At 36.0% G+C, this 17,806-nt stretch overlaps 1 protein-coding gene across 1 annotated transcript in view; it reads right to left on the bottom strand.

Moving 5' to 3' along the window:
• LOC131973739 (probable G-protein coupled receptor 152) overlaps window positions 1-3,664 on the bottom strand; it is a 30,928-nt gene extending 27,264 nt beyond the window's left edge. The window contains exons 1-3 of the mRNA XM_059335800.1: window positions 3,451-3,664; window positions 1,685-1,896; window positions 1,044-1,589 (exon numbers count right to left, since the gene is read on the bottom strand). Coding sequence (XP_059191783.1) covers window positions 1,044-1,589; window positions 1,685-1,896; window positions 3,451-3,651 — 959 coding nt within the window. The 5' untranslated portion in view covers window positions 3,652-3,664. The remainder of the gene's footprint in view (window positions 1-1,043; window positions 1,590-1,684; window positions 1,897-3,450) is intronic.
• Between the last annotated feature and the right edge of the window lie 14,142 nt (window positions 3,665-17,806).

Genomic DNA, 17,806 nt, shown 5'->3' with positions numbered 1-17,806 from the left:
ACCGCCTAATTTGTTTGCTCTGCCCATTTATGATAGCCACGCCCCCTTTCACAAGTCATTGCCCATTTGTCGTACAGTCTTCTTAGAGGTATCGTTGCACTCTCCACAAAAATTAACATTTTTGTCAAGAAACATATTCTTTATTAAATGTCCAGAAAATGTAGAATTTCATGTAAAATTCTGCACACTGTGATTACATTTTATCCACATGGCCAACACAAAACAGCTGCTCTGATTAACATCCTAAAAAGCACCATGCTGCCCACTAAAAAACAACTGATATCAAGATAAATAGTTTATATTTTAGTTTATTACCTGTAAAAACATTTAGAAAGCCAAACAACATATAACTCGTCGGTCCGTTCAAAACTTATTGAACTTATGAAAAAATAATGAATTAAAAAATCATATATATGAAAAAGTAAACAACATAGATCATGTTACATTTAACACACTAATATAAAGACATTTGTTGAAGTCATCACTGTGAAGCTCAGCAGGTTTAACAAAACATTTACCAACATTTACCAACAGCAAAGCTTCAGTAGAGGACAGAATAAGTCTGTTTTCTTCCTATTTCTCTATAGTTCTTCAGTTTTCTCCCCTTCTCTCTCTCCATCTCTCTCTCAATCTCTCTCCCCTTTTCTCACTCCATCTCTTTCTCCATCTTTCTCCCCTTCTCTCTCTCCAGCTCTCTCTCCATCTCTCTCTCAATCTCTTTTCCCTTCTCTCTCTCAATCTCTCTCTCCATCTCTTTTCCCTTCTCTCTCTCCTTCTCTCTCTCCATCTCTCTCCCCTTTTCTCTCTCCATCTCTCTCTCCTTCTCTCTCTCCATCTCTCTCCCCTTTTCTCTCTCCATCTCTCTCTCCTTCTCTCTCTCCATCTCTCTCCCCTTCTCTCTCTCCAGCTCTCTCTCCTTCTCTCTCTCCTTCTCTCTCTCCATCTCTCTCTCCAGCTCTATTCCCTTCTCTCTCTCCATCTCTCTCTCCATCTCTTTTCCCTTCTCTCTCTTCCCTTCTCTCTCTCCATCTCTCTCTGCAGACATGTTGACATAAGTCACAGTTACAGATCTGATTTCATTGCTGTCTGTTCTGCAGCGACACACACAGGCAGAAAGCTGGCTTATGGTCCCTTTCCTCATCAACATATATAGAGCTAAGTCTGCCAGAGGACTCAACTTAAGAAACACAGGAGCCACGTCTAAGAGACGGTGAAGATGTGGGATGATGCCTGCATTTGGGTTTAAGATTAAATCGTACCAGTACACTAACAGAATTAAGTTGGGCAGGAACAGCAGCGTGTAAATCAGCAGCACCAGGATCAACACTCCTGCAATATATCGTTTTTCGTCAGCTGGGACAGAGACGGTAGCATACAGGGCTTTGAGGGTCGCAATCAGGAAGAATATGATCAGCAGAAGAGGAAGGAGCTGAAAGATGATGTAAATGCCTAAGGAGACCGTTATACCACTGAAGCGGTGAATGAGGACAAAGACAACAGGAAGGATCCAGACCAGGACACAGATCAGCACAGAGGTCTTGATGGTTCGTCTGCAGCGGTACCACAGTGGGTGGACGATGACCAAATACCTGAAATACAAGAAAGACAGCTTCAGAGTTCTACAGAGATACAATGATCAGACACTGAAGCTTAGCACATATTAGATAGATAGACAGGTAGCTACCTTTCCAGAGCGATGACCACCATGAAGCCAACACTGGCCAACAGACTGTAGTCGTAAATATAGATGAAGACCTCATATATCTCCCAGTACTCATAACAGAACACGTACAGGTTCTTAGGCTGTGCCACCTCAAGTATCATGCAGCAGAACTGAATGAGGTCAGAGATGAGAAGGTTGATGACGTAGATCGGAGCAACTTCACCATTTCTCACCTGCAGGAAAACAAAAGGAAAAAAGCAGCTGAAACATGATCTGAACTCCCAAATATGTCATCTTTGATTTTAATATTTTCAACTTCATTTTTATGATTATCATCAAATCTGTTTTCCATCTTATTTCCCATCATGAAGCCCTTGGAGTGGCTGATTCTACGCCTACAGAGAGTTGAGGTCAAAGACAAACTCGACCCCCTGCAGTTTGCATAAAAACAACACATCAGAGTGAATGATGCTGTCCTCTACATGCTTCATAGTGCACTTGCCCATCTGGAGGAAACTGGTGCTTATGTGAGAATCATGAACACCTCAAAGACTAAGGAAATGATTATAGATGTCTACAGGTTCAAGCCCCCCCCATCAGCCAGTGAATACCTGTGGGCTTTCCAAGGCCATCTTGAAATACCCAGATCAACTGCTGAACAAAAGTCAGGAGATCATTTTCATGGTAACCCAGAAACCAAAAGCATTAAGCTCATGGTGGTCAGTGGGCTTCTTCCTCTAAAGATTATTAATATCTACAAACTGTCACGCCTTCCTTTTAAAAACAATTAACATCACAAATAATCCCGAACAAATATCTGACCAACCTGACAATTATTTTCTGTTGTCTATAAGTTAAATGGAGCCATTCATCTTTAGAGTTTAAGAGAAGGCTGCATGGAGTCACATGTCGCATGTGATTAGGGTCCAGTCAGGTTTGTGTATATTTTAATTATAGAGTCAATTGTTGTCTTGTTGTCGTCATTCTGCATAACTTTAAGTTTTTGGCATGTCTTTGTGGTGATTTTATCTCTTTGCATCTTTTCTGTCTCTCTTTGTGGTTGTTCTGTGTGACCTGATAGACTCTGATAGAGTCCAAACAGTCCAGAAAAAGGTTCTGGTCCCTCTTGGTTCCATTCAGTAATACATCCATGATGAGAACATTAACTGACTGCAACCAGTTTCCAGCTACACAGTCATACAGTCATATTGTCACAACTCACAAAACTCTTTTGCATATCTCAGCTACCATCATTACCTGGAAAAATGCAAATATCAACACAACCACCTGTCAGTGTGTTCATGTTGGCTCAGAACAAGAGACACAATAACAATATCAAAATGATGATCATCTTTTTAAGGCAATTTTACAGAGTTTGGCCCTGCAGAAAGATGTGGGTTTGCCTTGTGGGGCCCACACCATTTCTACACTTTGTGGGTTTACTGTGGGCTTGGTCCAGTTAGTTTCAGCTCATACCTGCTCACAGTCAGAACAGAATCGGTATCTGACTCAGTTCTGGACCCAAACCGACCGTTTTACTTTCAGACCAATGACTCCATTGTTCCCAGTACAGATCAGGCTCAGAGTTTCCATTTACTTATCTAAGACAACAAGTAACCTGAATGATTCAAAAAAGTTCTATAAAATCTTCATATGGCACATTTTAATTATAGAGTCAATTATTCCTGTAAAACACTTCATCCCGACCCCCTGAGACCTGTCGCCCAACCTGATCAAGACCCTCACAGACACAGAGACATGACACATGACAGTTATAATGTTCTTACCAGAGAATAGAGACCATAGATGGCCCCGAGGGTCAAAGGAAGGCCGAGACAAATGATTATGCACGTCACCACAAACTTGATGAACGCATCTTCACCAAAATCGACAGCGCCATGGAGGGGAACCAACATAAAAATGTTGCTGAAGTCAGTGTTGTTGCTGGTTGGGACATTAAGGCAGTTGTCCTGTGTAGTGTTGTTCATTGTTCAGAGTGAAAACTGTAGGATCAGAGATCAGGTTATGTTGTTTCATATCAGCCTAACATTGTTCAGTGACATCACTAAAGCTGTGAGCTGCACACACACACACACAGTATACACCAACCTGGTCTCACAGAAATCCGTGAAATAGCCACGGATTTCGCTTAACTCAAAATCCGTGGAATAGCCACGGAATCGCTCAAATTTCCATGAAACTGACACGAATTTCGCTACAATGCAAGTTAAAGACAGTTAATAAGTTTTCCTATTGGTTTGTTCCAAGTCACATGACTTTCAAGGTTCCGGCGGTCAGAACAAAAAACATGGCGGGCAGTTTTGTCATTTTTTGTGAAAAAATTAATATTTTGACTTTGTTTCTGCATAAAAATGGATTTTGATCACATTTCTAGCAAGAAATATATGCTTTATTTTCTAAATATTCACTCAGTGAATGTACATAATCACTTTGTGGTGAAGATCTCGCCAGAAAAATATGACTCTCATTAACTTGCATAGCGAAATCCGTGTCAGTTTACAAATAGTTGTAATTGTAATTAAATCACGTAAACAGCTTAGTTTGAATATTGTCTTTTTCAGAATAAAGGGACAAAAACTAAATATGGTGTGTGTTTAATCCTAGTTCATGGGTTAAACAGCATATCTTCATTTATCATATTGTAACAACACAAATGTAGTTGCATATCTCAGCTGTCATCATGTCCTGGAACAATGCAAATGTAGCTAAAAATACCTCTCAGTGTATTCATGTTGGCTCAGAACAAGAGACAATTATAATGATAATAATAATAATGAATAAAGTTGGTAGAAAAAATGCTGCTGTAATCATGTTTTAGATTTATGGACTCTTAAATTCAAAATCCTGTATCTGTTGCATGTTTTATCTGTTTAACAAGTTTTTCAAACTGCTTCGTTATAAGATCACAAATGTATGATCCTCACAATTCAATAGAAAAATTGTGTTAAAAATCCAAATTTGATTAAAAAAAAATAAAGCAGTTATTTTTGCCTGTTTAAAGTTTTATATACAGTATTATATTTATATATATATTATACTGTATATACTATATAAAACTTTAAATGACACTATCTCTCTCTCTCTCTCTCTATATATATATATATATATATATATATATATAAATATAAATATACCCCTGTAAACATGTTTGAGATATATTGACTCTTTAATTCAAAACACTATATTTTGTCTGTTCTATCAATTTTAGCAATTTTTACATTTTTCGTCCCTGTTATATCATCAAAAATTATTTAATATAAAAGTTTTTTAAAAAGTAAGTGAAATAAAAAATATCTAGTCTAATATATATATATATATATATATATATATATATATATATATATATATATATATATACAGTACAGGCCAACAGTTTGGACCCATCTCATTCAATGTGTTTTTCTTTATTTTCATGACTATTTACATTGTATATTCTCACTGAAGGCATCAAAACTATGAATGAACACATGGAATTATGTACTTAACAAAAAAAGTGTGAAATAACTGAAAACATGTCTTGTATTTTAGATTCCTCAAAGTAACCACCCTTTGCTTACTAGAATATAAGACATGTTTTCAGTTATTTCACACTTTTTTGTTAAGTACATAATTCCACATGTGTTCATTAATAGTTTTGATGAATTTACAATGTAAATAGTCATGAAAATAAAGGAAACGCATTGAATGAGAAGGTGTGTCCAAACTTTTGGCCTGTACTGTATATATATATATATATATATATATATATAACCTCGCATTAAAGGAAAAAAAAGTCTCAAAATGTACCTGTGAAAGCTGCTGGATGAGCAGAATTCTCTCCACCAGCGTCTGATGTTTGTCCTCTGCATCCAAACACTGACAGGAAATATATCGAGTGATGACGTGCAGCAGGTTGATGTTAATCTACATATCCTCTTCTCAGGTAGAGAGAGACTGAAGGTGTGGCCATAGCAGGCCAGAGGAGCGCTGAATAGGTGCCCAGAATAGATGAATATTGGGTCAACGGGCCCCTGCAGACATGTAAAAGGCCCCTGACCCATCTTGGTGGTGGTCACTACGGTCCTTTTTCATCTCTTTGTGGTTTTGTTGCATCTTGTTGTCGTCATTCTGCATAACTTGATGGTGATTGTGTCTCTTTGCATCTTTTCTGTGTCTCTTTGTGGTTGTTCTGTGTGACCTGAAAGACTTAAAAAAGACACAACATGACAGAAAAAAACTAAATTACTTAAAAAAGACAGAAAATTAATAAAAGAAAGACACAAAAATATTAGAAAAAGACACAAAATTACTAAAAAACAGACACAAAATTACCAACAAAAGAGACAAAATTACTTAAAAAAGACACAAAATTACTTAAAAAGACACAAAATTACTTAAAAAAGACACAAAATGACAGAAAAAAGACAAAATGACCTAATAATACACAAAATTACTAAAAAAGACACAAAATCCATCCATCCATCCATTTTCTTCCGCTTATCCGGGGCCGGGTCGATCAAAATTCCCCCCAAAAAAGACACAAAATTACAAAAAAAAGACACAAAATTACAAAAAAAAGACACAAAATGATTTAAAAAAGACACAAAATCACCAAAAAATAAACACAATATCCAAAAAAAGACACAAAATGACATTACATAACATTTCCACTTCTTCCGGTAACAACAACACGGCAGATAATAAACGGTCCAGTAGCAGCTGCCTTCCACACACAACATGGTAAAGTGCCATTCATAAAAACTTTCATATCAAGGTGGGGGCCACAAAATATCGTCATGAGGGCCGCAATTGGCCCGTGGGCCGCGAGTTTGAGACCCCTGGTCTACACTCTCAAAATATTGTACAGATGCTGGTGCCAAGAGTGAGAACTGAGGTTGGTCAGAAAGCTTTTAGTTACATCTCTTTATCATGGAATTATGTGCAAAAGGAATTGAAACTGTCTGAGCTGATCACAGTCGGGGAATTCAAATCGATTTTAAAGGACAAAGAAATCTCTTCCCTTGGTCGGTGTGACTGCTGCTTATAAGTCTCTACTGAGGCTCCTTCAGTGTTGTTGTGATGCTGGATTTGTATTTAATGTTAGTGATAACTGTGTTTAATGTTGTAACTTGTCTCTTTTTATGCTGCTTTCTTGGCCAGGTCTCTCTTGGAAAAGAGATTTTTTTTAATGTCAATGGGGCTTTTACCTGCTTAACCCTTTGATACACAACATGGGTTGAGTTTTGACATGAGTTTTTATTGTATATATCTTTGCAATAAATTAATTTCATCATTCAGTATTTCAGGTTTTCCTCAATCAACTTGTTTTTGATCATCATGCATCATCATTTTTTGTTTTCATTTCTTACTTTTTGAATAAAAACCCATTTTGTATCACTACGCTTCTAATGCACAACATGGGTCAAAAATGACCCGTATCCATTTTCAATGTTATTTCATGTATGGCTGAGTGTTTCTATTATACATATTTGAAATGAATGTATTTTGTCATTCATTAGTCCAAGTATTCAGTGTAAGTACAGTGCAATTTACTATTAATATTGTATTAGGTCATTTAATTTTAAATCAAATTTGGATGAATGAGTCACTTGATGTAATAATGCAAAAACTATTTCTCTTCATAAAGTATGAAAGGAAAAAATGGATATAATGATACAAGAGATACAAGTAATACTTGGACTATTCAATCATAAAATAAATTGATTAAAAAGAGCATGAAATAACATGAGAAATGTCATTTTTGACCTTCTAATGCACATCATTAGAAGGTCCATATGTTGTGCATCAAAAGGTTAAATAAAGTTTATATATATATATATATATATATATATATATATATATATATATATATATATATATATATATCTTCTCCTCCTTTCTATTGTTCAAAACTGTGTCCATGAGTGGCATCATCTGAAGTTATTTATACTTTACTCAGTGGATACAAAATCAGATAAGGATCTTACTGGCACATCAGATTTGAATGAAGTCCTGCAGCCCTGCAGGCTTCTGTTTGCAATTTTATTTGCATTCCTGTCCTGTTTGTTGTGCATCACTGTATTTATAGTCATTATGTATTATATTGTGCATAGGATGGAATAGAAAGTACTATTTAAGAAAGACAAAAAGGCACCAGGGTCTGCTATAAAATAACTAGTTTATGTGATGTGCAGAGAGAACACGTAATGTTTATATTTGCTGTGAAAAGTGACGCTGGGAGGTGGAGAGAGAAGGAGGAATCCTCCTTCATGTGGTTGGCTTCCACACTTGGTGGCTCGATGACGATAAAAACGAAGTGGAAGTCAGGAAAAAGTCTAAATGAGAAATAAAAAAGTCAAAATGGGAAAAAAAAGTCAAAATGAGAAAAAAAAAGAGTCGAAGTCACGAAAATAAAGTCAAAATGAGAAAAAAAGTGGAAGTCAGGAAAAAGTCTAAATGAGACATAAAAAAGTAAAAATGGGAAAAAAAGGCAAAACGTCAGGTAAAAAATTCAAAATGAGAAAAAAAAAGTCAAAATGAGAAGATAAAAGTGGAAGTCAGGAAAAAAAGTCAAAATGAGAAAAAAAAGTCAAAGTCAGGAAAAAAAAGTCAAAATGAGAAAAAAAAGTCAAAAATGAGAAAAAAAAAAGTCAAAATGAAAAAAAAGTCGAAGTCAGGAAAAAAAGTCAAAAAGAGAAAAAAAAGTCAAAATAAGAAAAAAAAAGTCAAAATGAGAAAACGAAAGTCAAAATGAGAAAACAAAAGTCAGGGCTCAATTCTCAGTCAGGTCTTTTGTTCTCATTATACATTAATTTGCCAAAGATAATGACAGGTGATGAAATTGAAAGGATCACTATTGATCAGAAGCTGTTATTTAAAGCCCATATTGAAAGCCATATAGTTATATATTAAATATACTAAATATATCCAACCTTATCTCCAGTTTAACTTGTTCTATCATCATCAAACACGAACTGGGTGTGCCCCAGGGCTCGATCCTGGGTCCTCCTTTGTTCTCATTATACATTAATAATGTTTGTGATCATGTACCAAATGCCTTATTCCATTTCTATGCAGATGATACAGTCATTTATTGTTCATCCTCTTCCCTAGTTCAGACCTTTCATAACCCCATTTTGAAAGCCATCTAGTTATATATTTTATACTAAATATATTAGAGCTTATCTCTGGTTTTCCTTGTTCTATCATCATCAAACACAAACTGGCCTCATGGAGTTTGAAGCAGAACTTTAGAGGGAAGCTGACAGCAGAATCACGCTGCTGAAGGGTTTACAGTCATCAGCAGGTCATGTGATCTGTGACTTCAGAGGGTTGAAACCTGTCTACTGCCACTTTAAACCCCAGCAGCTGCCTGCAGGTGTGTGCTGCAGGTGATATGTAAAGATCCCTGATTAACTCCACTTGCTCCTGCTGTTTCCTCCCAGTCGATGTTTCACGGGATGTGACATTAGTGCTCTGAGGCCTGTGCAGCTGAACGTATACGGAGGCAATAATTACTGTATAGCTGCAGGAAAACTACAGTAAGCTCAGCAGCTCTCCCAGTCACCTCCTGCTGCTCCTGGAGCTGCTGCTGCATCAGAGGATCACTTCCTCACACATTCACAAACCCTGCACGGATTACAGCAGGTAACTGAAGCTTTGTGCCAGCAGTCGTTGAAAAGTACCGGCTCAACAAAAACATTTTGTGTCTTCTATGTGTCTTCTATGTTTTTTTGGTCATTTTGTGTCTTTTTTTAACGATCTTCAAGGAATGGAATATGCAGGACTCAATAAAAGTTTAGTTGGAAACACACAATGTGAACTCCCAATGTGAACTTTTTAGTTATTTTGTGTCTTTTTTGGGGTCTTTTGGGGTCATTGTCTGTATCTTTGGGTCATTTTGTGTCTCTTTTAGTTATTTTGTGTATTTTTTAGTTATTTTGTGTCTTTTTTGTGTCTTTTTGGGGTCATTTTGTTTCTTCTTCTGTGTTTTTTTTGTGATCATTTTGTCTTCTCATTTTGTGTCTTTTTTTGGTCATTTTGTCTTTTTTGGTCATAACGATCTTCAAGTAATGGAATATACAGGACTCATTAAAAGTTTAGTTGGAAACACACAATGTGAACTCCCACAGCCCGGCTAATGTAGCATTATAAGGCCCTCTGCTGTAACTGCAGATATTCATAACAACTGGGTGATTCTCATGAACATGGTGCAGCTCATAGCAAAACTCCAAGAGCATTAAATACACATTTTCTTTGACCCTTTATAACATATACAATCTAAAGTCACTGTTTAATATGAATTTATAATCTATTTTTAAAAGGTATTTTCTGATATTTTTAGAGACACTGTGAGCAACAAAATTCATTACCGTAACACATTTCTAAATAGAAATAAAAAAAACTTTGGCAAGCACTTAAATATGTTCAAGGGTAGCTTGTATCACCAAAATATATTTTATTAAAATATACACATATTTTAATGCAAACGATTTTATCATTACCGTAACAATTTTTTCTCATCAATTTTCATTCAGATTTTGTTCTTTACACATTGTTAAAAAACATTATATTTGATTATATTCTGTTGATTTATTTTTATTTACATTTTTAAACAAATGCATATTTATTTTTATAAAGTTTATTAAATATTTATTGTATATAAGTGTAGGGGAAACCATGACAACATGTTAATGAATTTGCGAATCAAAAATATGTTAAAAAAATGTAGAAAATGTTATTTTAGCACAAAACGATGAATTATGCCTCATTATGGCTATAATGTTCATTCATATAAAAGTTAAATATATTGAGTTGAATAAAGCACGTCCTTATAATCTTCACAGATATAACTTAGACTTTATAACGCTCTTTACATGCAGAATGAAACCACGTAATTACAAAGTATTTAAAGAACCTTCTGTGTGTCCTTGCCACATATTTCACAAGTTCTACTCAAATAATAATAAAGTGAAATGGATTAACCCCGCGAGTCATGGACGCGCTGAACATTGAACCTTTTTTACATTTCTATTACCTTTTCAAAGTGCTCCAATCACGACTGAGCCAGACCTTGGACAACCTTGGACGACTTGCAGTGTTTGGGCCTGAAAGCAGCAGAAACGTTTGAATAAAATGTGGAGAGAATCTCTGCAGCAGATCTCAAATTATCATCGAACGCAGGAATAAACAGGAAGTCTGCACAAACACTTGTTGGTTAACTGGTTGGAGGCTTGGTATATTTCCTCCATGTCTGACTCCTTCCATCCTGCCTGTATTCACCACTTAAAACATGTTTAAATACCATGTTGGTATATTTTTCACCTATATGACCTGATAATAATAATAATAGATTTTTTATTCTGACTTACTGGATCAACATTTAGAACCAAAAAGAAACAAAGAAAAACCAACATAAATGTGATCTTGTGATTGTGTGTGATCCTGTCATCAACTCTGGTTTTATTCTAGTGGGACTCCATTTGATTTGGCTCTTGTGTGTTTAGAGGAACAATTTGGGTCATTTTGTTTATTTTTTTGGTCATTTTGTGTCTTTTTGTATTTTTTTTTGTCTCTTTTGGTCATTTTGTGTCTTTTTTAGTCATTTTTTGTCATTTTTTTGGTCATTTTGTGTCTTTTTTAGTCATTTTTTGTCATTTTGTGTCTTTTTTAGTCATTTTTAACACCTGTTTTTGGTCATTTTGTGATCTAATAATTTTTACATCTATTTTTGGTCATTTTGTGTCTTTTTTAAGTAATTTTTTGTCTTTTTTTGTCATTTTGTGTCTTTTTTAGTCATTTTTACATCTATTTTGGGTCATTTTGTGTCTTTTAGTCATTTTTTAACTTCTGTTTTTGGTCATTTTGTGATCTAATAATTTTTACATCTATTTTTGGTCATTTTGTGTCTTTTTTAAGTCATTTTTACATCTATTTTTGGTCATTTTGTGTGTGTTTTTTTGTCATTTTTCCATCTATTTTGGTCATTTTGTGTTTGTTTTTTGGTCATTTTTACATCTATTTTTGGTCATTTTGTGGTCTAATAATGGTCTTATAATTTTTCCATGACTGTATATGAAAACATGCTCCACAGTGTTTTTATCCCAGGTGGAGGTGTTTGTAACCTGCAGAACATCACGGTGTTCCTCAGTAATCCTGTGAACACTTGATTGTCTCCTCTTTGATTCATTTTGTGTCATTTCATCACTCTTCCCTCTGATGTGTCCACGTTTGGCCCCGGGGCCCCAACCCTCCTCCTCCCTCTGTCTCTGCAGCTCACATCATACTTGACAATTTAATTGAAGAATCAGAAGAGGAATTACTTCTGCCTTGTTTTTCCTCCACTAAATGTGATGACCTTTGTGTTCTCAGCCTATCAGATTGTCCTTTAGGGTCTTTCCTCCTCCGTCCACCAGCCGGATTACTTGTGACAAGTTATCAGCCTCAGATGAAGTCAGTAATGGAGGATTAGTGGCTGACATGGCCTTTCATGAGCAGCGAGAGGGAACTGTTACTGTGTCTAATGAAAGATGCTATCTCTGTGACGTCACTCTGACTTTAAGAAGCGCCATCAAACTGTCATAAATATCTTATTACCGTTGATCATTCTGATGGGGAGCTGCAGTTGTTATGGCCGTCTGCATGTTTCACAGCTGACGTTGATCTGGAAGCTGCAGATCTCTTCTCTGTGTGAAGCATTTAAATGTTTAAATGGTGATTATGTTGGGGACAAACACACACATCATGTGTTTTGTGTCCTTTTAGTCATTTTTAAATCTATTTTTGGTCAATTTGTTTCCATTTTTGACAATTTTGTGTAGTTTTTTGGTCATTTTTTGTCTTTTTACATCTACAGTCATGAAAAACATTCTTGATAATAACCAAAATCATTATGTATAAAACCATGGAAAATGTCTAGATATCAGCTCTTTATTAAACTCTTATCAGCTATTTTTGTTGTCATCATTAGGGCCATGGGGCGAAGCCCCGAGCACTACTGTTATTCTGTGGATTTTTTCTTCTTCCTCTTCCGGACACAATTTCGTCCCGCTTCTGGTCTTTGAGTTGCAGGACAAATTCGATATCAAAACATGCGGTTTGATCGGGATCGGTGTGCTATTACTTTTCTCTACAGAATACGAATTTTTCACAACGTAAGTCGCGAAAAATTGCCCAAAGTTTTGCATTGAAATGAATGGGACGGCCAAAAAATAATGAGCGAAAAAGAACAATAATTGGAGATTTTTAAACGTCTACTTCTCCGGCATAATTTCACCTAGAGACTCCATTTAAACTTTAAACAGTAGACACAAGTCTTGTTTATCGGTGTATTAATCCACGTTTCGATAGGTCATATCGTTTTTTATCAATCCCTGTTCAATGACCATGATCATTTTTGGAGAAATTCTGAGATTATAATGGGTGTGTATTGCACGAAATGTTCGTGTCACAGTGTGTGACATCATCACCAGAGTGTAGAGGGAGAGAAAAAACTGTCAAAAAATAAATTTGAAAACTGCGCTCCAGGCCGCAAATTCCACTCTACAGAAATAATTTATACATAGAAACGTAGTAAAATTAGTCTTCTCCCTCACAATCCTCTGGTAAAGCTGTCAGAGTTATAGTTTGGGCGTAGGACGCACAGATGATCCACCAACACCACCAACAGCCTCATTGGCTCCCATATTAAAAACGCAGGAAGATTTCTGAAAAAGGGAGATGTAACAGTTTTTTAGATCGCTCTAACAAAGCTATTTTTTAATTTTTCTTAAAAAAACATTTGTAGACGTTCAGGAAGAACTCAGGACGCTCAAAGTGAAGTCGGATCAATGATAGGTATTATGGTTTTGCCAAAAATGCTTTCTGTTCGAGGCCAGAAATTCCAGTCTGTCCACCTCTGGCTGCTGTCACTGTTCCGGAACATTGGACAGGTGGTGGCAGTTAAATCTGTTGATTGCTCTGCTCTGATCAAAGCCTTTGATCCTTTGATGTGATTACAGTTACAGATACATGCACACGCACGCACGCACGCACACACACACAAACACAAACACACACACACTTTGAGGTTAAAGGTCATAGGTTGCTGTATAAATAAATACTTGAAAAGGAATGCTTGTTGTAGGTGTGCCCCTTGTATATAATATAGTATTATAACATTACTAGTATTAATTGTTTGAAATCTCTGAAGAATCTCATCATAGTGTACACACACCGGCAGTAGCCTGTGGCCCTTTTAGAATATTCTAGTTATATTTGTACCTTGTACCAGCCATTAAAATGAACAAGAAATTGAAGAAAACAAGGGTCTAATAATTTTTTCCATGACTGTATATTTGGTCATTTTGTGTCTTTTTTAATCATTTTCAAATCTATTTTTGGTCAATTTGTTTCCATTTTCGATAACTTTGTGTCATTTTTTTGGTCATTTTTGTGACGTCACTCTGACTTTAAGAAGCGCCGTCAAACTGTCATAAATATCTTATTACCGTTGATCATTCTGATGGGGAGCTGCAGATTTTATGGCCGTCTGCATGTTTCACAGCTGACGTTGATCTGGAAGCTGCAGATCTTTTCTCTATGTGAAGCATTTAAATGGTGATTATATTGGGGACAAACACACACATCAATTGTTGTCAGAATGTGTCAGTTGGACAGTTTCCTGTCAACAACATGAGGCGTCCATCCTGCTGAGCTCCTCCTGGCTGTAATAGTCTGTAATTTGTGAGAGCCGGTCGGCTTCAGATCTCCATTAAAAGGATTCATTCAGGAAGAAGAATCCCGTCTGCAGACATGACTCAAGGCAAAGTCATTGTGCTCCTAGAAACAAGAGGAGCTCATGAAGCAGAGCAGAGGATGATGATATTATAAGTTAACAATGCTCCTCAACTGCTGGGGAGCATTAACTTTTAATGCCAGACTGTAAAAAAGAAGACTTTTTCATTTCTGGCCGGAGTCTTATTGCTTTTTTGTCTGCAGTGAGAGCTGGTGAGAGACTCCAGGCGATAGCTGCTTCCAACCAAGAAATAGTCTGTTACGTAACCTCCAGAACATGGAAGCACGGCTTTTTAACACGCTGGGTTTTGTACCCATTTAAAGGCTGAATCTCAGGCTTTTTGAAATGAAAACACATTCTCAGTCTCAGCAAAAAGCTGAACGCAGTGAGCTGAGTCACAGAGAGCTGAATCTACAGCTGTGGAGCCACACAGTTCAAATCTGACAGAAACACAATGACAGAAAGATCAGCCACCGCTCTCTACTGCAGGTTAAAATCACTGTTTTTATCAATGGAGTCTGGTAGCTGTGAAGAGGAGAGAGCTCCAGATAATAGCTTCAGTTTTCCACCGTAAAGAGCTGAAATATTGTAAATACAACGTAAACTTTTAGATTTTTTAGGTGGCTGTGTAGCGCCTCAAACAAGGCTGAGAGAGGAGTAAAGAACAGTCATGGAAACATTCTTGATAATAACCAAAATCATTATGAATAAAACCATGTTTAATGTCTAGATATCAGCTCTTAAATTAAAGTCTTATCAGATATATTTGTTGTTATTATTATATTTGTCCAAAAAACGTACCTTTCGTTGAACCAGACATTAAAATGAACACTAAATTGAAGAAAAACAATGGTGGTCTAATCATTTTCTCCATGACTGTACTTTTGGTCATTTTGTCTTTTTTAATCATTTTTAAATCTATTTTTGGTCATTTTGTTTCCATTTCGATAATTTTTTTTGTCATTTTTGGTAATTTTTACATCTATTTTTGGTCATTTTGTGTCTTTTTTAGTCATTTTTACATCAATTTCTGGTCATTTTGTTTCCATTTCGAAAATTTTGTGTCATTTTTTGGTAATTTTTACATCTATTTTCGGTCATTTTGTGTCTTTTTTTAATCATTTTTAAATCTATTTTTGGTCATTTGTGTCTTTTTTTACTCATTTTTAAATCTATTTTTGGTCATTTGTGTCCCTTTTAATCATTTTTAAATCTATTTTTGGTCATTTTGTGTCTTTTTAAATCATTTTTAAATCTATTTTTGGTCATTTTGTGTCTTTTTAAATCATTTTTAAATCTATTTTTGGTCATTTTGTGTCTCTTTAAATCATTTTTAAATCTATTTTTGGTCAATTTGTGTCTTTTTTAATCATTTTTAAATCTATTTTTGTGCTCCGTACAGAGCCGCACAACAAGTCATCTTGGTGTTCCTGAGGCGCCGTCCGTCGTCTCTCACCGCTTTCGGAAACTAAAACTATCAGTCAAACATGTCGGAGTCCTGCTGAAGTGTCCATGAGCAGCTCCAGGGAGGAGCTGTGACCTCTGACCTCCCGCTGGAAGTAAAGGAACAGAAAGGAGAGTTTTCTGGGGTTCAGCTGAGAACCAGAGACGGCCTGGGGAGACGATCTGAACTTTTTCTGTCTTTTTTGGGATCATTTTCTGTCTTTTTAAGTACTTTAGTTATTTTGTGTGTTTTTTAATCATTTTTAAATCTATTTTGGTCATTTTGTGTCTTTATTTAATCATTTCAAAATATATTTTTGGTCAATTTGTTTCCATTTTGAAAATTTGTGTCTTTTTTTAAAATCTTTTTTGGATCATTTTTTGTCATTTTGTGTCTTTTTTAGTCATTTTTACATCTATTTTTGGTCAATTAGTCTCCATTTCGATAATTTTGTGTCATTTAAAATAATTTTTACATCTATTTTTTGTCATTTTGTGTCTTTTTTGTTCATTTTTACATCTATTTTTTGTCATTTTGTGTCTTTTTTGGTCATTTTTACATCTATTTTTGGTCATTTTTACATCTATTTTTGGTCATTTTGTGTCTTTTTAAATCATTTTTAAATCTATTTTTGGTCAATTTATTTCCATTTTGATAATTTTGTGTCATTGTTCTGTACAGAGCAGCACAACAAGTCATCGTCGTGTTCCTGAGGCGCCGTCGGTCGCCTCTCACCGCTTTCGGAAACTAAAACTATCAGTCAAACTTGTCGGAGTCCTGCTGAAGTGTCCATGAGCAGCTCCAGGGAGGAGCTGTGACCTCTGACCTCCCGCTGGAAGTAAAGGAACAGAAAGGAGAGTTTTCTGGGGTTCAGCTGAGAACCAGAGACGGCCTGGGGAGACGATCTGAACCGTCAGAATACCAAACATCCCAGAAACACGCAGCGAGGCGAGGCTGCAGTCTGCAGGAGTCGAATCTATCAGACGGAGAGTTCTGGATGAGACGAGACAGGTGAAACTCAATTGACTTCACTTACACAAGGCCAGCTGTGTGTACAGGTGTTCTCTGTGCTTATGGCAAATCACATCATTCTTTCTTCTCTCATCACTGCTAAACCACACACACACACACACACACACACACACACACACACACACACACACACACACACACACACAGACATTAATCAGAATGCCTAATGTGAATCTGCATATTGGTAAACATGCTGCAGAAAACAAGTTTGCTATTAGATTAGACCAGAAGATTTCATCTCATTCGTGCATCAGAGGAGCTGCAGAGCGGGCCAGCAGGCTCAGAACAATCTGCAACTTACACATGACCTAAATGGAGAATTAATTAAAACATTAACCCTTAATACGGCACTCATTGAAATGCTTGCAAATTCCAAATTTCAACCCTAGAGAATATTGGAGGATATTATTACATACTGACAGAATGTGTAAAAAAAAAAAACATACAGACCCGGGAAAGGGGGGTCATATTTTGAGAAAAAAGTTTACGTGTTTAAAGTGGCAAATCTACAGGAAGAAATGTGCAGATTCGTGGGATTTAAAGTGGTGAATCTGCGAGAAAAGAGTTGCTTTCCCCCCCACTTTTTTCTCGTAAATCTGCGACTATTTTCGCGCAGATTTGCTACTTAAATCTAGTAAATTTGCCACTTTTTTACCGTAAATCTGTGACTTTTTTTGCACAATTTTGCTACTTTAAATCTTTTTTCTTGTCGATTTGCCACTTCAATCTAGTAAATTTGCCAGTCTTTCTTGTAAATCTGCGACTTTTTTCACACATATTTGCCACTTTTTTATCGTAAATCTGCGACTTTTTTGCACAACTTTGCTACTTTAAATCTCTTAAATCTGAGACTTTTTTTCTTGTACATTTGCCACTTTAATCTAGTAAATTT

Source organism: Centropristis striata, chromosome 6 (assembly GCF_030273125.1).
Source record: "Centropristis striata isolate RG_2023a ecotype Rhode Island chromosome 6, C.striata_1.0, whole genome shotgun sequence".
Classification (NCBI taxonomy): Eukaryota; Metazoa; Chordata; class Actinopteri; order Perciformes; family Serranidae; genus Centropristis; species Centropristis striata.
The sequence above is the reverse complement of the archived record's forward strand: the minus strand, read 5'-3'. Positions and strand labels throughout refer to the sequence as shown.